At 38.6% G+C, this 18,857-nt stretch overlaps 1 protein-coding gene across 1 annotated transcript; it reads left to right on the top strand.

Annotated features, from left to right (window-relative positions):
• Positions 1 to 9,251: 9,251 nt before the first annotated feature.
• On the top strand, positions 9,252 to 18,613 carry LOC308695871 (uncharacterized protein; the record flags this gene model as incomplete). The annotated part of the gene is made up of 8 exons (XM_081374129.1): positions 9,252 to 9,531; positions 12,559 to 12,636; positions 15,362 to 15,505; positions 15,589 to 15,741; positions 15,867 to 16,013; positions 16,122 to 16,244; positions 17,308 to 17,434; positions 18,376 to 18,613. Exons 1-8 carry the CDS (start codon positions 9,504 to 9,506, stop codon positions 18,611 to 18,613), a joined length of 1,038 nt encoding a protein of 345 aa, XP_081230255.1. The 5' UTR covers positions 9,252 to 9,503.
• Positions 18,614 to 18,857: the final 244 nt, after the last annotated feature.

Raw genomic sequence — 18,857 nt, 5'->3', positions numbered from 1 at the left:
TTAGCCCGGCTTCCAGAAATGAAATAGGGACTTGTTTGTGTTTTGGTCTTCAACGTGTTAAAACATATAGGGGTCATTGAAGCTAATAGTTTAAGGGACCATTTCTTTGTTAAAGCCTTACTTTCCAGCTAGATTAAAGTGTAGCTCTCCTTGAGAGAAAGAACATTATCTTGATCTTTTGAGACGACTCTCCGGTTTATAGTTAGAGCCTGGCCAAATCTGGCCAAACCTTGGAAAAGCTGTGTGTCGGTGTCAAGTCAAGTCAAGTCATCTTCATTTATATAGCGCTTTTAACAATGTAGATTGTCTCAAAGCAGCTTTACAGAGATAAGCGTATAATTTAAGGTAACAGATTGTTTCGGCTTTACAGCAGAGTTAAGTTATTTCCATCTAAAGTTAGTTTTAATTGATTTGCTTCCGTCGCAATGATCATTTGTTATTAAATTAGGGGCCGCTAAGACGACACCATTCTCTCTACACAGACTTTAAACGCGAATCTGTGAGAAACGCTGATGCCGTTCACATGAGCATTTAGAATGGGTTCTATAGTTATGTGCGTTTGAATATACGCAGGTTAGGAATTCCCTACAAGCCAAGCCTAAACAAAATACTTGTCTTTCCTTATAAATTTTGATAAGGAATTTTTTTTTTTATTTGTTGCTTTGGGGTAGGTGTGTGTGTGTTAGTCTTGTTGGTTACAGGTTAAGGAACCACTGGCATTATTGGAGATTGACTGAGTTGTTGTACGGGACAGGCTGGTGGCCAGCAAACCAAATCTGAGAACTGGAAGGTCACGACGTGCCTAACTTCAGGGTCCGAGTGTCAGCTGCATAATCGATGGAGAAATGCCTCAGTCTATCTGTATATGTGTGGAAAATTACTATGTTTATCTATTTCTTAGCCAATCATAAACTGAAACCATAGGACATAGCTTAGACCTTGGTGTAGTAGGGTATACTGTGTCTGTGTCTGTGTCTCTGTGTGTGTGTGTGTGTGTGTGTGTGTGTGTGTGTGTGTGTAGGGTATAACTGCTGTGATCTTTGTAACTGCAAGCGGGACGGCCTACGAACTCCTGTGTGAGTCTTGAAGCTGACTTCTGCTGATGAAACTGCAAACTATCTTCAGCAAAACTTTTCTTCAATTTATTATAATTCTGACTCCGGGTCTTCATTCGAACATCTGGTCCTTGGATCCTAAACTGTTACCCCCTAACAGCATACACACACAAATAGCCTACACTCTCTAGTTGTTTTTGTTGAACAGAATGACATATGCTACATGAATACATTCTTGAATCCTCAGTGTCTCAGCTAAATATTGACTTCTTGTCAAATTTTTTAAGGGGGAAAAAAAACTAAATGCTTTTTTGTTGCACAGTTATGCTTTTTACAGAGTGTGATACTTAATCCACAGTGCAAAACACAGTCGACCAGTGTAGTCCGATTCTCCAAACGACTCTTACAAGCCGTTTTTTTATTATTTAGTGACCAGTGTAGAATAATTTCCAAACAAATAACTGTAATGAGTGTGTTCGTGCTCAGTAGATTTGTTTAATGGTTCATCTTATAAAATAAACAAACAATGACTTTTAAAAATATTCTAGAATTAATGCTTTGTTAAAAATCTTGCAGTGTCACCATGGGCGCTGCAAGATAGGATTAGGACGATTCAAAGGTCCAGGGTCAGACGGGTGGCCCGTTCGGTGCTCCTCCGTACTAAAAAATAATTCTGTGGCTTAGTAAAAATTACAGTAATATTTAACTTTATTAACTTAAATCGTTTACTTAATTGTTTGAGTTAAACATACCAAAATAATTCACTAAAAATACAACAGTTAATTTTATCTAAAATTTACTGTTATATATATATATATATATATATATATTTTTTTTTTTTTTTTTTACTGAAAGAATTTAGTATTTGACTAACCAATTATTTATTTATAATACACTTAATATATTTGTGAAAATTCTATTAAAATGTTTAACAATGGAGAATTAAACTGATCTGTTTCAAGAAACAAAATATTACTTAATTCAAACACACGACTTTATTCCTAATGATAATGAATATAATTAATTTGGATGATAAAATGTCCTCAGAACTGTGCACTGTTTGTTTATTGGCAGGTTATGTCAGTTGCTCGCAGTATCTTTCGGCTATGAGTGAAACGCAGGACGGCGGTCTGAAGTTCGAAGTTCACCCGCAGAGCGCGAGTCTGTCTCCAGCACGAGAACCAGCGCCGATCCGGTGGAAATTGGATAACAGACCGGTTGATTACACTTGAATTAGGCTACCTGAATGTTTAAATGTTTAATTTTCGCTTCTAAAACGACTATATTTTTTCTGAGGAACAATCTAATATAACTTCCATAGGCATATTTGCAAGAGTTTTTACAGACAGTGTCACTACACTGCGAAACATGTGTAGACTGGTTTCCGAATGAGTGATTTTGTTTAGTCTAGCTTTATTAGGGTCGCAGTCTTTTTCTAACATGGGCATGACTTGATCTGGATGACAGGAACTAGTTTTGGATGACAGGAAAAAGACTGCCTTTGGACTGTATCACTTTAAGTTTATGCCTATGGGCCTTATAGAAAAGTCCATCCACATTCAAAAGGCTAATAGAATAGAAATGGAATTTCTACAGAGGGGGGTATTAACAAAACCATTAGTAGTACTATTGTTGTTGAACATTTCATATTTCATGCTCTCCTTACTAGATTAATACAAAGATTGTGATACACAGAGAGAAAGAGAGAGAGTAACCTCTCACAGAGACAGTATCCATTCAAACGGATGGCTCACCTTTCATCTCTCTGATGGCTGTTTCTATTAGTGCCAACTGTTAGTCAGAACGATAGTCAACAGTAACAATGGCCGTCTTTGAACCTCTCTTACTTTACAACGTAGGACCACCATTTAGGAGCTAAGGCCACAGAAATCACCATGATTAGTCTTTCGTCTGGGACAGCCTAAAATCCTTACATTTACAGTTAACACATGTTTTCCCATTAATTGACTGACAGCTCTCCTGCCCCAGTGTTGAGAGAAATCAGGAGTACTGCAGAGGTGTTGTGTGCGCTGTGTGATACTTATTGTAGTTCTAGACTAATGTGAGAATTTACTCAACTCACTGGCATAAAAACAGATTCAGTATTCCTTAAAATGACTTAAAACAGAGAAATGCAAACTCAGAATATTACACAAACCTGCAATAATTAAATATTTAAAATAATACAAATATAGTTGATGTATTTTTTTTTCTCACTTTATTAACCAATGTCTTTGATGCTGGCCTTCAATGACTCAATTCACCCATACTAATAAGCAAAAATAAATTTAGATAAACATCTCATATGTGTTCTTTTCTTTTCTTTTCTTTTCTTTTCTTTTCTTTTCTTTTCTTTTCTTTTCTTTTCTTTTCTTTTCTTTTCTTTTCTTTTCTTTTCTTTTCATTGCTGAAGTAAGAATGAACTTTCCTATTCTTCTGTGATCCAGAATGGCAGGACAGCTGAAAGGTTGGTTTGAGCTGCGCCCTCTACTTTTCAGGAGTGAATTTGCATTTCCTTCAGACTGCGGCTTGTCACTGTTGGTGTGAAAGTGCAAAAATTTTTAATCTGTTATTAAAAAAACAAGTCCACATGTCCAGCCCACATGAAAAAAGGTAACACAAAAGTAACAATGCATTACACAACTAAACACAATAAGTTACTTTTTAGGGAGTAACACAATATTGTAATGCATTACTTTTAAAAGTAACATGGATATGTTTTTATACAAAAAGCTAGTACAGTAGCACAGCTGTTGTGTGAACAATACATACTTGAACAGTTCCAGAAGAATCAAGAATTGTATCAGGGATGTAAATATGAGTCAGAGATTTTGCAGGACATCTGTAAGAAACTGAAAATAAGTTAATAAATAAATAAGATAACTACGCCTTACCAACCTTGTGGTGATGGCATGGTAGAATGGTTCAATATAACTTTGAAGGGTCAGTTGGCTAGGGTTCTCTTTCATAGAGATGGCGAATGGCACCAGTATTTATCTGCAGTTGTACTACCATGTAATGCTACACCTCATTAGGGCTGGTTACTCACCTTCTTAGCTCATGGTGATGAACCTGCACATCTACATCTTGAGAAAATCTTCAGTTGCTGCCGTGGACACTCCACAGATTTATGGTTAAACTCTATTCATTCGCATAGAAACTGCGTTTCAAGAAGTGCTTAACACTGGTGTTGATCTGACCCCTAATTTCCACCAACTGCGGAACGGCTGCGGATCCGCTCCAGAACGGCGGCGGAGTCAATAGGTTTCCAATGTGTGTCAATGTGTGTATTTTCACTGACTGCGGAATGGCTGCATTCCGACTCCGGCAATCCGCAGCCCTCCGGAGCAGATACGCAGAGCTTCTATTTTTGGCGGATGCCGGAGAGCTCCGCAGCAATTCAGCACTTATATCGCGAGGTCAGCCGATCCGAAGCCGTTCCACAGTTGGTGGAAATCCGGGGTGAGACTCAAACATGAGTACCACTTAAATAGGTATGAGAAATTCAGACCTTTCAAAGTTAGTGACCTGATGTGGATGAATGATCCAACCACAGAAACAAAGAAACTTGACCCAAAATGGACAAGACTGTATCATGTGGATACTGTGGACTGTGGATCATTTATACAGTGTTGGACCCGAGCAGAACCAAAGGTTGTTCATTATGATCGCTTAAAGTATTGGTCCATGTGAAAGGAACCAGCACTCACTTTCACAGGCGCTGGTCAAGATGTAGACAAAAGGACAGACAGCAGCACCACTTTGTCAGGGTCTCCTATATGTTCCACTGCCCTTCTTACACTAGGTTATGTTGTTGCTGTGTGAAACCATAATAGATTTTCTTTTAACGTTGGCTGCCATTTAACATTTATTGTGCAGTTATTTGTATGAAAACTTCATTACTACGCACTTAAAGCAACAATATGTAATTTTTTCGCCGCTAGGGGTCGCTAACCTCTTACAGTAACAAAGGCGTGGATTGATAACGCAGTGAACAAGCGGAATTATGGAACTTCCTGTTATTCTGATGGATCTAATAATGTTTATGAATGAGTGAAAATATTCATGTTTTTTTAACATGACTGTGCTATGAAGCAGGGCGCGACTGCTAATGAGAGACAGATATCAGTCAACACATGCGAGTCTCACAGATATAAAGGAATAAGGACATTTCATTCTACCGAACTACCCGCAAGTGCTGAATTACTACTCACTCACACAGGTCCGTTTATTTGACGAATTAAACTTGTGAGGGAACGCAGCACTGTTTCACTTGGTCTAACGTTACACTATGTTACGTGCCACACGCACGAACATGGAGAGTGACACCCGAAAATAGGCGTCGCCCGGAATTCCGTCTCCTGCTCCCACAAACACTCCACAACACAATAGTCAAATAGTCATTAGTCAAAAGTAGTCAATATTTTTTTTTACATAGGGGTTAGATTTTCTTTCAAAAAGAAAGGTAAATTAATAACTTAGGCTGAGGTATAGTCGGCCAAAACAACAAACAAAAAGGGGGTTTTCTAACAAATTTTAGGTTGTTCTAAAATTTCTTATCTTACAATTCTTACCTCCCTGTTGACCAATAAACAGGAGAAAATAGTATAAAATAAAAGGGCCTCCGACCTCTCACAGTCTCAGTGATATATATGGAGCGATAGAGAGAGAAAAGGCACCACACATGCGCACACACTTGCTCTGAACAATATGAAACACACAATTTATGTTCCGACATGTAACACACATAAAAACAGTGCAAACACATTAGGAGCAGTGAGTACACACACACACACACACACACACACACACACACACACACACACACACACACACACACACACACCTGGAGCAGTAGGCAGCTAAATTTCTGTAATAAGCACCCTTTTTAAAAGCTTACACTAAAGTGTACTTCTACTTCATAGTGTGTTCACACCATGTCAGAAGTATAATTATGCATAATTTGGGTGCCCTTGCCCTTTTTCAAAATGAATCGAAAGTGCCCCTCTCAAACAAATATCAATGATAATATTGTGGTCAATAAAACAAAATGTATTTGATTATAATTAACATGATAATGTGTACAAAACTAAAGTAGCCTAAATTCACGTTTATTTTTACGTGTCTGTGAATCTGAGGTGCCGTTGCCATAACTTGTTGCTATGGGTTGCGTCACTTGTGTGAGTCTTGCTCGAGCGGCAACCTTCCAGCCTGCATTCCAGTCCAAAATTGTCATGCCCTTCACTTGCTAACTTCCCTCTGTCTCGTTCACTCGGATGGACGTCATTGCTTACGTTGCACGAGTGCCCACTACTGGTGGAAACTGCAATGAGCTGAATACGCTCTATGCCATAGACAGTAAAAGAAACGGACACAGCGACCCCATAGACTTCAACGGAGAAAAGTCAATTAGAAACACACACTTCCTGATGGCTGAGCGTACTGCGCAGACTCAAACTGAGCTTGACGACGTAGATGTGACGTGAGCAACCTGTCTGTCTTCTAGTAGCTGTGCCAAGAGAAATCTGAATCATTCCTTTTCGAAACTTGCAGAGACTGAGAGTGTGAGTAGGAGGTGTCCATGAGATAGGAGCAGGAGAAACTTTTGCTAAGTATTCTGAATAATAATTTTGTCATTTTGCCTCCATGTCCCCCCGATTGCCCGCGAGCTTCTCCTCCTGTCCATTCGGTAATCTCTCTACTGTGCGACAGAGAGTCGCGTGGTTATGACGCAATCGTCAGCCTATTTTTACAAAAACTGCTTCTACGGGGCCATAACGTAAGATACAAGGTAATGGAGCCTTTTATACATTTTCGTGTTTCTTTAGAAATAAATAATGGATAAATGGAGTCTTTAAACACCTCAGATGTAAAGTTATTCGCTGTCAAAGTGACGCCAAAATGATTGGGACTCAATGGAATGCTAACAGCAGGTGATGGTCTGCTAGCCAATGGCGGCCCCCGGGGAAGCTTCAGTTTCCGGCTGATGGATTACCCCCTTGCTCTATGCACAATCGCTTACGCGTTTTGTCTCTGCCCGCCCAGTTACATCCGGTGGTGCGTCGGAAGACGTTTTTGCATTCGTTGGAGATAGTGGTAAATTAAAATGGCTGTTTACAAGAACTTCCAGCGGTTAACATGAATGATGTTAACAATATTGTGAGGCAGTTAGCTGTCACACCTAAGAGTAAGAAAGAGAAGGGCTTTAAATTATATATTTCGAGCTACATCGACAACTTTGAGGGTGAGTATTCTCTCATATCATGCGAAATCCAACTAGCGAATCTAGCGAAATTAATTTTATGAAAGTTTTGCCACTCGTACACTTCGCTATAGAATGCGCTATGCGGAAGTAAAGACACTGGCTGAGATTCTACCAGAAATACATCAACAGCGTTCGTGCATAGAGCTCAGCGTACTGGAACGTCCTAAGCCCTTTTTTTTCTTAAAGAATTTGTTTAATGCAGCATCCAAATGTATATTAGTGTGTTTGGGTTGTTTTAAATAAAAAAAAATATATATATATAATTAATTTATCATAGAGTTGTTTGTGGTGGTGGTGATTAGACGAGATCTGCGATGACGTCACAATCGTGTTGCATTGTGGTATATGGATCTGCCTGAAGTGTAGGTCTACATATGAAGTAGACTCGCTCCCTCGGTCAAAATCGAGGGAACGAGGGTCTGTCCATATAAACTTCCCTCGTCCACTTCACGAAGTGGAACGCACTTCAAAATGGCGGCAGGGATTCACCCGAAGGGGAAGTGATTTGAAATTTGCAAATGCTTGTCTAAAAGTGGACTGGAAACAGTCAGACAGAGCCCCAGTCTCTCTCATGAAGCCAACACGGAAGTGAATTATACTGCAGTTCATCGACTGGCCTCTAGAGACAGGCTCCAAAAGGGAGTCAATTCCATATATCCCCCATGTTAAAATGCCCAACTTTACAGCAGAAAAAAAAACAAAAACATTTAAAGCCTGGTACAAATATTGGTTTTGGTCTATATAGCTAATTTTGCACTTCATGACAACTGTGAGGGGGGTGAATTTTTTATAACTAATCCTTTTAAATTATATTAAGCCTTAAAGTTCTGCATAATTAAGGGCGTGGCCACTTGAGTGACAGGTGAATTGCTGCTGCTGTCACTACTAGCCGTTTGTCTGCTGTTAGCCGTCATGTCACCTCAGCTAATTCCACCTGCTGAACTTACCATCTCTGCCGTATTTGTGCTTTTTTCGGGATTATTATACAATTATACATTTATGCATTAGAAACTGCAGGGGTGATGAAACATCAACACTGAAAGCAGAACGCTCTTTTATCTGACACCTTCACAGCAGAACGCTCTTTTATCTGACACCTTCACAGCATCTGAAAACAGGAAGTAACACGTAAAAAATGCACACATGCATTATCAGTGTTAAACCGCATTTAGTTTCAGAGATAATTCAGGGTTAACTGAGTATTTATTTATAAATAAATAATTGGTAACACTTTAGTAAGTTCATGTTAATTAATTTTACTCAGTACTTAAGTGTTTAATTACACTTTAACAAGTTTATAATAAATGTTTCAAAAACATATAAGCCATATTTATTGAGCCCATTATTTTTTAGATATATCTATAAGCATTAATATACCTACGTCAGAAGAAAAGTTTCTATATATAAAACCTTAAAGATTTCTATCAGGCGCCTTATGTAGGGGCTCACTTCATAGGATAATTTTATGTATTTTGTTGTAAAGAATTCACTTTGTTTTAATTCATTTTTAAAATTTGATTAAATTGTATGAATTAAAAAGCTTGTAAACACTTTTCATCACGAGAAAAATTAAAATGTAAGTATTATGCAAATATTTAAGAAAATTCTCCTAATATAAAACCTTATTTGGCATGTTTTTTTTAAATTCAGTCAAGAATCTTATGGTTCTATATAGAATCCCATTTAACCTTGTTTTCTAAGAGTGTTGATTTGCAACTTTATCTGAATGCTCTATGTGTAATATTAACAATATTATTATTTATTTTGTTTATTTTTTTGCTTCTTAATGAAATAGAAAAGATTCCGAGAACAGATTAGCATCTAAGGAACATTACGCAACACCAAACTGACACCATGCAGCTTTTTAAAATTGTATTATTGAAAAAAAAAAAAAAAAAAGACCTCTCAGTGTCAGCAAGAGGCTGGACTGCACTCACAAAACTCTAACAGGCACTTCAGGCTTTTTCAACATTTAGAGTCAGCAAGAAAGACACAAGACCTCGTCTGGAAAGAAAGATTGAGAGTCTAGCCCTGCATAGAAACAGAAGATAGTTGGTGAGGAGCCTGAAGAAAGACGACCTTTGAAGAGTCTCAAGAATTTTCTTGCATGGAATTGATCAGGATCAAATCATAAACTGTTTTCGTTTATTTTTTCATTTGTAAGTCTCTTTCACTCTTTGACCATGAGGAACATGTATCTGCTGAGTCTGGGTGAGTAACACTTTTTCTTTTTAGGATTGAAGTTTCCACAGATCAATGTAGAGACAGATGTTTGTATGGAGCCACTGTGTGGTTTTGCTAACTTTTCTGCTAAAAACAGGGACTGATATGTTTGCAAACACTGCCATGAACCTTCAAAGACTCTGAAATAGTAAAATCACAATATACTTTGTGAGTTCAGTATAGGATGTTGTGGGACAATGATACGTGAAACTGGGTGTTGTTTAGCTCAAAGTTAAAGGGTGAGTTCAGCCAAATATGACAAATCTATCATTATTCACTCACCTTCACTCTTAGACAAAATCGTTCAACTGGGTTAGGAGAAATGTCTTAATTGTTTGCATAATACTTTCATGTTTAACAGTTTAAAGCTTATGGAAGTAAAATTATGCCAAATATTTTTGAAAGAAAAAAGCCTGTTGAATTGCACTACTTGAAATAGGCATTGCATTAACCATTTTTTGCATTTTAATGCATTCTATTTTTAGGGCTTGGATTTTTATGGGCTGAAATTCAAAATAGTTGAATATTTAAGCTGTGAATATTTCAATTATATAGAACACATTTTCATTATTAAAACTTCAATAATCCATATTCACCTTTCATATTTCACTTCCAAAATATTCAAATTGTTTAAAAATACAACCTATAATATTCAACAGGCATTTTTCGGTCCATTTTATTTCGCTTTGCAAATTTGCTTCCACAAATTCAGTGGTTCAAATTCGACAGTAAATTCAACATTGACATCCAGGAACTGCAGGAAAAGCAGTAGATTGCCGAGCATACTCTCCATCTGCTGTTAGTCAGTCTCACCAGCAGGGGGTGCAGGCGCATGTTGGAGCAAGATGTTGGCAACAGTTAGAGCAAGCCATTCATTCATAAAATGAAAATGATTATCTGTGTCACTATATATGCGGAAAATATGAAGTTTATGTTTCATTCAATAACTTCATTGTTACTTTTCCTGTGTAGCCTAAATGTTATCAGCTTTCTCTACCATGAACAGGATTATAATCGGTTTCCCTCAATACCTCATACTCAAGGATGCCCCTTCCGTAGGGACAAAACACTTAACGTAGCTTAATGGACTAATACAGTGATATGAAAGACCAAACTCACACCTTATTGGGGATGTAGGCTGTAGGCTACAGGCAAGCAGATGGAGCTCGAACAGCTTCAACATCAGCGACTTTTTATTGTATGAAATCGCTGTCAATCAAAAGGAGATGCAGCCTTTCGACAAACCCTCCAATCATCACGCAGAAGCCCGGAGTCCAGGCCAGCCCACTCCTCATTCACCCCCAGAGACGCTGAGCATCCGTGGGCGGAACATAATCGCAGCATTTATCCAATGACCATCTTGTTTCGAAGCACTGAAAAAAACTGTTCAAAGCAGCCCCATTGAAGTCAATTGACGCTGGGCTTCAACAGAGAAATGCACTGTGACTCTACGGGAATGTATGAGAAGGAAATCGAGTCAGCAGACCTGCTATATGTAGCTGATTCTGAACGAACTCGTCTTTGAGATGAACGTGTTTAGTCAATAAAATGTTAACACAATAGTACATATTTTATTTTTTTGACATTTTAGGGGAAGCCGAGCTTCCCTTGCAGCGCTTTTGCACCCCCTTCAGGTGAGATCGTCTAACGACAGATGGAGATTATGCTCGGCAATCTACTGCTTTTCCTGCAGTTCCTGGATGTCAACATAGTATTTTCTGTCAAATTTGAACCACTGAATTTATGGAAGTGAATTTGCAAAGCGAAATAAAATGGACCGAAAATTGCCTGTTGAATATTATAGGTTGTATTTTTAAATAGCTTGAAAGTGAAATATGAAAGGTGAATATGCATTATTTAATTTTTAATAATGAAAATGTGTTTGAAATGTTTTTAATTGAAATATTCACAGTTTAAATATTCAACCATGTTGAATTTCAGCCCATAAAAATGCAAGCCCTAAAAATACTGCAAGCATGGTTAATGCAATGCCTATTTTTTCAAGTAATGCAATTCAACAGGCTCTTTTGTTTCAAAAACATTTGCCGTTATTTTACTTCCATAAAAGTTTGTTTACGAGCTAATTAATTCATAACATATAATTTAAAAAATTATTTAAACAAAATCAATTAAAAACTGAACCCAGTAAATTACCCCATGATGGAACCCCTAAAAGGTTCTACATTTGAAGCGTCTGACAGAATCCTTTAAGGTTCTATACAGAACCTTTTCTTCTAAGAGAGATCACATTTTAACCTGTATGACTTTTTTCTGTTAGACATAAAATATATATGTATTACATTAAACTTTCTGTTAGGCTGAAAAGAATAACAAATTCATAAAACAATTGTTTGTCTGGTGCTTACACATGAGCAAGAACACACCTTAGCTTCTGGTGGAGTTATAAAAAGTCTTGCACTTTTTTAAGAGTCTTCTGGGTGACCCTGCGGTCTGAGTGCTAGTTGATTAAGTTAAACCTTTTAGTTACAGTTAGTTACAGAGCACTCATAAATCCTAATGCAACTGTCATGAACAATGAGTGGAATTTTTTTTTCCAATTTTGTCTTCTCAGACTGTTTTTCCTGAATAACAATTTAGCCATTATGGGTGATAAATAAAGGGCAATTTTGGCATCATGTCTTATGGAAGTAATCTTATCTACGAGATTAGATAGGCAAGAACATGGCTTAGTTTGAAATGCATGACTGTTAAATACTCAGTGGCACCAATGTTTACAAACACAGTTCATTTACAGTAATGTCCAATATTCTGAGGCCACTACTGAAAATGCTTCTATTGTCTATTAAATACAAACGTTTTCATTACTTGAATGGAAATGAACACAAATATAAGAATGTCTCAGTATTTTGTTCTATTTATTTGCAGGTTAATATGAAAATATACGAATATCTTAGATTTTCAATGTGGTCTCAGACCTTTGGACCTCTGTGGATCAAGCTACACACCAAAGACACTAAACATGAAGTAAAAGACACTTTTTATTTGTGTTTACAGGTCTTCTATTGGCACTGACTGAGAACATCGTGATGACCTGTGAACCTGGATTTGTAAGGTCAAGGGGAAAGTGTGTAGGTATGGATAAAAAGACTGACATGTGATATACAACTCTTTTTCAAGAGCTTTAAAGGTCACGTTTTTTGTGTGTTTTTGAAGCTTTGATTGTGTTTACAGTGTGCAATATAACATGTGTTCATGTTTCGCGTGTAAAAAAACACAGTATTTTTCACACAATTTACTTATCTGTATGCTGTTTTCACTGTCCTAAGAACGGGCTGATGATTTCCTTGTTCTATGAAGTCCCTCCTTCAGAAATACTAACGAGTTCTGATTAAGCCAGCGGTTCCTGTGTTGTGATTCGACAGCAGCTTAGCACACATTGCCCGCAAAGGTCACGCCTCTTACCATAACGTGAAGATGCATGCGCTCAGGGAAGGCCAAACAAAGGTGATTGGACTCCGGGATGAAAATAACAGCGTCTCGACGACATGGCGACAAACACACTCTACAAATGCAACTCTTCCTCTTCTCCGTGGGAGCGCAACAAGACCACGCCCCCTTTTTTTGTGTATTCCTGTGGGCGGAGGTTAGTCAAAAAACTGTTCTAGTGACGTCATTAAAGAAGGAAGTAGAGGGATGTAGTCCAAACTGGCCGTTCACTGTAGGCGACTTCTGTTAAATAAAATATAACCGCTTGGGATTGAACTTTGAGCTTTATAATTTTACAGATATTATACTCTAACAACAACATTACACATTAACTAAAGTTTGAAACATGGGATCACGAAGAACGGGACCTTTAAGCAATATCAGGGCTCAACAGGATTTTACTTGGATTGTATATGTGTAGCCTACATTTATACGAAGCAAATTTGGGGAAAGAACAAATAAGGCACTCAACTCTCTGGTCACCTTGCAACGTAGGGGGTGACACGCTAACAGCCAGTCAGTGTGGTTGCGCAATATTGTTGTCTCGTGTTGGATTCTTCAGTAACAGAACCGGCGTGGAGTGATACAGCGATTGTTGATAAAACAGGAAAAGTCAGCTCGCCTGACTTCAAGTCTGACCGTAGTCAGACCAATGTCGTCTGCAAATTATGCAAGACCGTCGTCAGTTTCTCTGTTATTCGCGTGCTGATGAGCTGTTCTAACGTGTGCGTTTCTCAGCGCGTACATGTGAAGGTCAGATGCACTAAAAGCCTGTCTACCAGCGCCTGAATACTGGACTGTTATATTTCGAGTCTTATTGTGCTAATACTGTTATATACACACAAGGTTTACTTAAACTAGTCGGATATGTCTAAAGTGAAAGCAAACTTGAGAAAATTGAGAGAAAATCTGCTTGTCAAATGCGTGTATAATTAGACGCGTCGCGCGCAGCTCTTAAAGAGACAGTAGTAATAGTAAACACGCTGCCGCTTGTCCTTAAAGGGATAGTTCACCCAAAAATAAAATTTCTCTCATTATTTACGCACTCTAATGTTGTTCCAAACCTGTATTCATTTCCTTCTTATATTTTCTAATATTAATATTTTGAAGAATGTGGGTATCCAAACAGTAAACAGAGCTATCCCTTTAATGTTAATAAAACAACAAAATGCAAAGTGAAAATCATTCACTGCTCTTGACTGATAACTTTAATAGTAGCTTTAATAAGTATCAATGTATCATTTATACAGTGAAGTCTGTTTTGTTTTATTTTCATATTTGTTCATTTAATTACTTTCGTCAATGCTACTGTTAAATACACCTACTGTAGCTGAAAACATAAAGCACTGTTTATTAATCTGTATATTAAGTTGTGTACGTGTAATGTGTATCTTTGATCTTAATATTTAAATAACAAAGAACATAATGAGAACATTTTTTTATCTTCGCCCCTGTCTGCTGTTTACATTTTGTTACCTAAGGCTGTCAAGTTCTCAGGGTTTCTTTGCCTTAATGTCTGCCCAAACTTGAAAAGGCTTCAATCAACTTTAAGAGGAGGGTGCATGGAATAACTCAAAGCATTGAATTCTTCTTCATCAAATCAATTTATTGAAAATCTTTCCACAATGACTTGATCTTCTTGTTTCAATGAATATCTCAGATGCTTAGCTTAATAACCTATATAGAAAGACATATGAATATATGAGTCACTACACAGAGTAGGCTATAAATAAATGTACATTCAGAGATATTAAAATTTAAATTAAAAGTACAATATTGTTAAACTATTTGCGGTTTATATAGCAGCTTGTAAACAGCAACAACAATGTAAAATCAAATACACCTAGTGCACATGTTCAGTTAGCATGCTAGATGCTAAATGCTAGCATCAAACAACTTTCAAACACAATGAATATTTGTCCTACCAGTAGCACTCCAAGTTGATGAATATATTTGGCTTTTCCCAGTAGTCTTTGAACAACTCAATTGACTCGATGCTGATTTACCAATCTTTCTCATTTGATTGTGTAATCTCCAAAATCCACCAGTTTAGGTAGGAGAAGAATATCCACTGCTCAAAGATCTCAGCATGCTGACAATCACACACACCTGGTCCTTTGTGCCATGTGGAGTTTCAATGGCCAATCAGCTTCCCTGGTTGTTCCAGCAACACTGTGCTCACAGCCAATAGGCTGCACCCATTTTGATCTCAATTCTTTTAATTAAACAATGATGAATATTTATTTCTCCCTCTTTCCTTTAATTTCAGATTTAACTTAACATGTACTGAATCTGCACTCTTTAATAAACTGTAACCAAAAATAAAGAAAAAGTGCTGTGGTTATTCATACATTTTCTGTCATTACTATAGATGAAAATGAGTGTGAGACTACACCAGACATTTGTGGAGAAAATGCAATATGCAACAATACACATGGAAGTTACTACTGTCGTTGTAAAGGAGGGTTCACACCAACTCACAATTTCACACAAACGAATGAAATGAAATGCCAAGGTAAAGAGAGCTTGATATGATGCATCTCATATGACCTCTGTGCAGCAGAAACAACATCTGAATCTCTGTTCTTCTCATTTCAGACATCAATGAATGTGCGGATGGAAGTGCTGATTGTGGTCCTAATGCAAATTGTAGTAATTCTGAAGGAGATTATTCATGCACATGTGAACCTGGCTACATTTCCAGCAATGGGAAAGAGATGTTTATTGCAGGACAGGGAGTTAAGTGTTTCGGTAAGAAACTATTAGAGCTATAGACATTGTCTGGCCATCTATTGTGCAACATTGCTTTTGGTCTAATGTGAGAGTTTTCAAGTAACATGTTTTTGTTTATTGTCTGTCCTGTCCCTAAATTACAGACAGAAATGAATGCAACGATCTCAGTTTTTGTGGAAGAAATGCAACATGTCATAACACCCCCGGTGCATTTTACTGCACCTGTGCTGAGGGCTTCAGACTGAAGTCAAGAGGAACTAACTTGACTAATCCAGATGAACCCTGCATGAGTAGGTCCTTTAAAACTGTAAAGTCCAAGTTTTGACACATTGAAACTTCAGATTATTTTTTAGAAATGTAAGATCCTTCTCCAACATGTTGTTTTCATGTTGTTAAAGGTGTATGTGACCTTGATCAATCTATCTGTGGAGGAGGAACCTGCAGAAACAGCAAAGATGGCCATGAATGTGTGTGCAAGTCAGGATTCACCAACTATGGTCACAAACAAATGAAATGCACAGGTTAGTGTTCTCTGTTAAGATCTGATCCTTTTGGCTCCGAAATATCTCTTAAATTTCATGCTTTCCAAACATTCATAGCACACAACCTGCCTGCATTTGCACCATTGATGCACAGATAGACAAACAATTGGAAATATTGTGTCTAACATGTAAGTTAGACTAAAATTGACACTGTTTTTCTTCCTGATTTAACCCTAATTTAACTAGTTTTGTTGGTATGTATTGGGTTGATTCAGTGATATTAAATAATATTTTTGACTTCAATAAAGTTTTATTGTTATGCAAACACACTAAATCTGGGCTATGGTCTGAATATCAGTTGTGATCACAGCTGCACGTTTTCTTTTGTGATACTGCTTAATAGCTATAATATTTTTAGCCATTGGGCTGTTTTGTTACACAGCAACCCTGGAAAAGTTATGCAATACTTGTTTTGTCTGTTAACCAAGCAGTTTTCACTACTTTCTGCTTTTATTTTTACTTCCATAAATCTGTAATCAAAGCCAGTACTATTATTACATGAAAGAACCAGATGAACGTTCTAGAAACTCTTTTCCGCATATTGTAGATTAAAGTCTTAAGGTTTTAACAGTCTTCAAAGCACACAATCTTTAACTGTGTCTTCAACCATCTATCATTATTCGGTCAGTATGGAGCTCAGGTAACTTCCTTTTGTGCGCTGTATGCTCTCTTTCTCTGTATTTCAGTGGATTTTACATAACATTATGTATGCAGGATAGACGCCTTTTTCCAACATGACACTTAAGGCATTGGATTTCAAAACTGCTTCCAGAATAAATGGACAAATGGACAGTAGTGGGTGCAGGTCGCTATAGTTAATTTATGTAAGTAAGGACAGCATGGTGTCTGAATAAATGTTGGTATATATATATATATATATATATATATATATATATATATATATATATATATATATATATATATATATATATATATATATTGTAGCAAGTCTAAAGACTGTTTATGTTCAATATCAGGTGCAATCTTGATGCATGTATTTTTATTTCATGTGTTATGTGTTCTGGTTTTGTGGGACTTTAAGGCGAGGGCTGTTCTTCTGATGAAAGAGCCTGCGCAGTTATGCAGGGCGGGGTTGTTCACGAGGAAGTTCCGGAAGATTGGGTTTCGCGGTTCTGTTGTGATGTGAGGCAAGAGCATCGGCCACACAGGTGCTCACGTTAATAAAAGAGCCTTGGGACTATAAAGTGAGTCTGTTATTTTCTCCGATCGCTACACTGGTGTCAGAAGTGAACTGTTTGAATCCAGTTAGTATACGAGATTGCTCTCGTTAGTGTCCCTGAAACGCGATGCGGATGCAGACTAAAGAAAAGATTAAGTCCGAGCCAGAAGCAAGCCGAATGTTTCGTGAGGCTCTAGGCGCTTCAGCATGGGCCTCCGATCAATTCGCAACAGAGGAAGACTTTCTGGAATCACACAAGGCTCGTGTGAGGGAGGCTACTAGGAGAATGGCTGCAGACGCCGGGCTTTCGTTGCCGGAGCCGAGTGCCGCAGAGTACCGCCGAACTTTCACGAGTTCAACAAACAAACATGGCGGCGCCCACGGAACCGCGCTTGTTGCCGATGTAAACAGACACGACGGCGCCCACAGAACCGCGCTGTCTTCGGACATAAACAGACATGGGGCACCCACAGAACCGCGCTGGTTTCCGATGTAAACAGACATGGCGGCGCCCACGGAGTGTGCTGGTTTCCAACGTGAATGAATATGGCGGCGCCCGCGCTGCCGCGGCTACAGTGGCAGTAAAGACCCCCAAATTCTCAGGTAAAGCGGATTGGGAAGCTTTTCATGCACAATTTGAACTGTTGGCTCATGCTGCAAACTGGCCAGAGGACCGCAAAGCTCTTGAATTGGCTATGTGTCTCACTGATGATGCTCTGAACTGTTTGTTACTGCTTATCCCTGAAGATAGACACAATTATAATGCACTTGTCGGGGCACTGAGACAGCGTTTTGGGCAATTTGAGCAGCCAGGGCTCCTGCGTTCTGAACTGAGTAATAGACGCAGGCAGCCAGGAGAGCAACTGAGGGTCCTGGCTAATGATATTGAAAATTTGACTTGGCAAGCATATGCCCACATGCCACCGTCAGTTCAAGGGGAGCTTGCGAGAGACCAATACAGGCCCTTACCCCTGTGGAGCTCCGTAGACAGACACAACTAGCCCACACTCAAACCCTGCAGGATGCTTTGGAGATGGCTTTGGAGAGGGAGATTGTCTGGGGAATGTGCGTGCCGAACGAGAGACAGCGCACATCTGTGCCAGTGAGGTCTACTGACGTGGGGGAGAGGCTAAGCGAAAGGCCAGCCTGGGTTTCTGAGATTACTTAATTAATCCGCGCTGTGGCGCTGCAACCTGATCAACGTCCCCGCACACGACCGAGGATTTGTTGGGGGTGTGGGCAGACTGGACATTTAGTTCGTCAGTGTCCTAAACTGGCCAGTAACCAGGGAAATGGGACGGGGTCCGCATGATCGGGGCCATGCGGACCCCCAGCACTCATCCCCAATATGAGTCATCACCAGCAGGAGTCTCAAGAGATGGACAGAGGGAAAATGATCAAGGACTGTTGGG

This window comes from Scardinius erythrophthalmus (assembly GCF_964197995.2).
Source record: "Scardinius erythrophthalmus genome assembly, chromosome: 1".
NCBI lineage: Eukaryota > Metazoa > Chordata > Actinopteri > Cypriniformes > Leuciscidae > Scardinius > Scardinius erythrophthalmus.
Note: the sequence above shows the minus strand (reverse complement) of the source record. Positions and strands in the feature narration are given on the sequence as shown.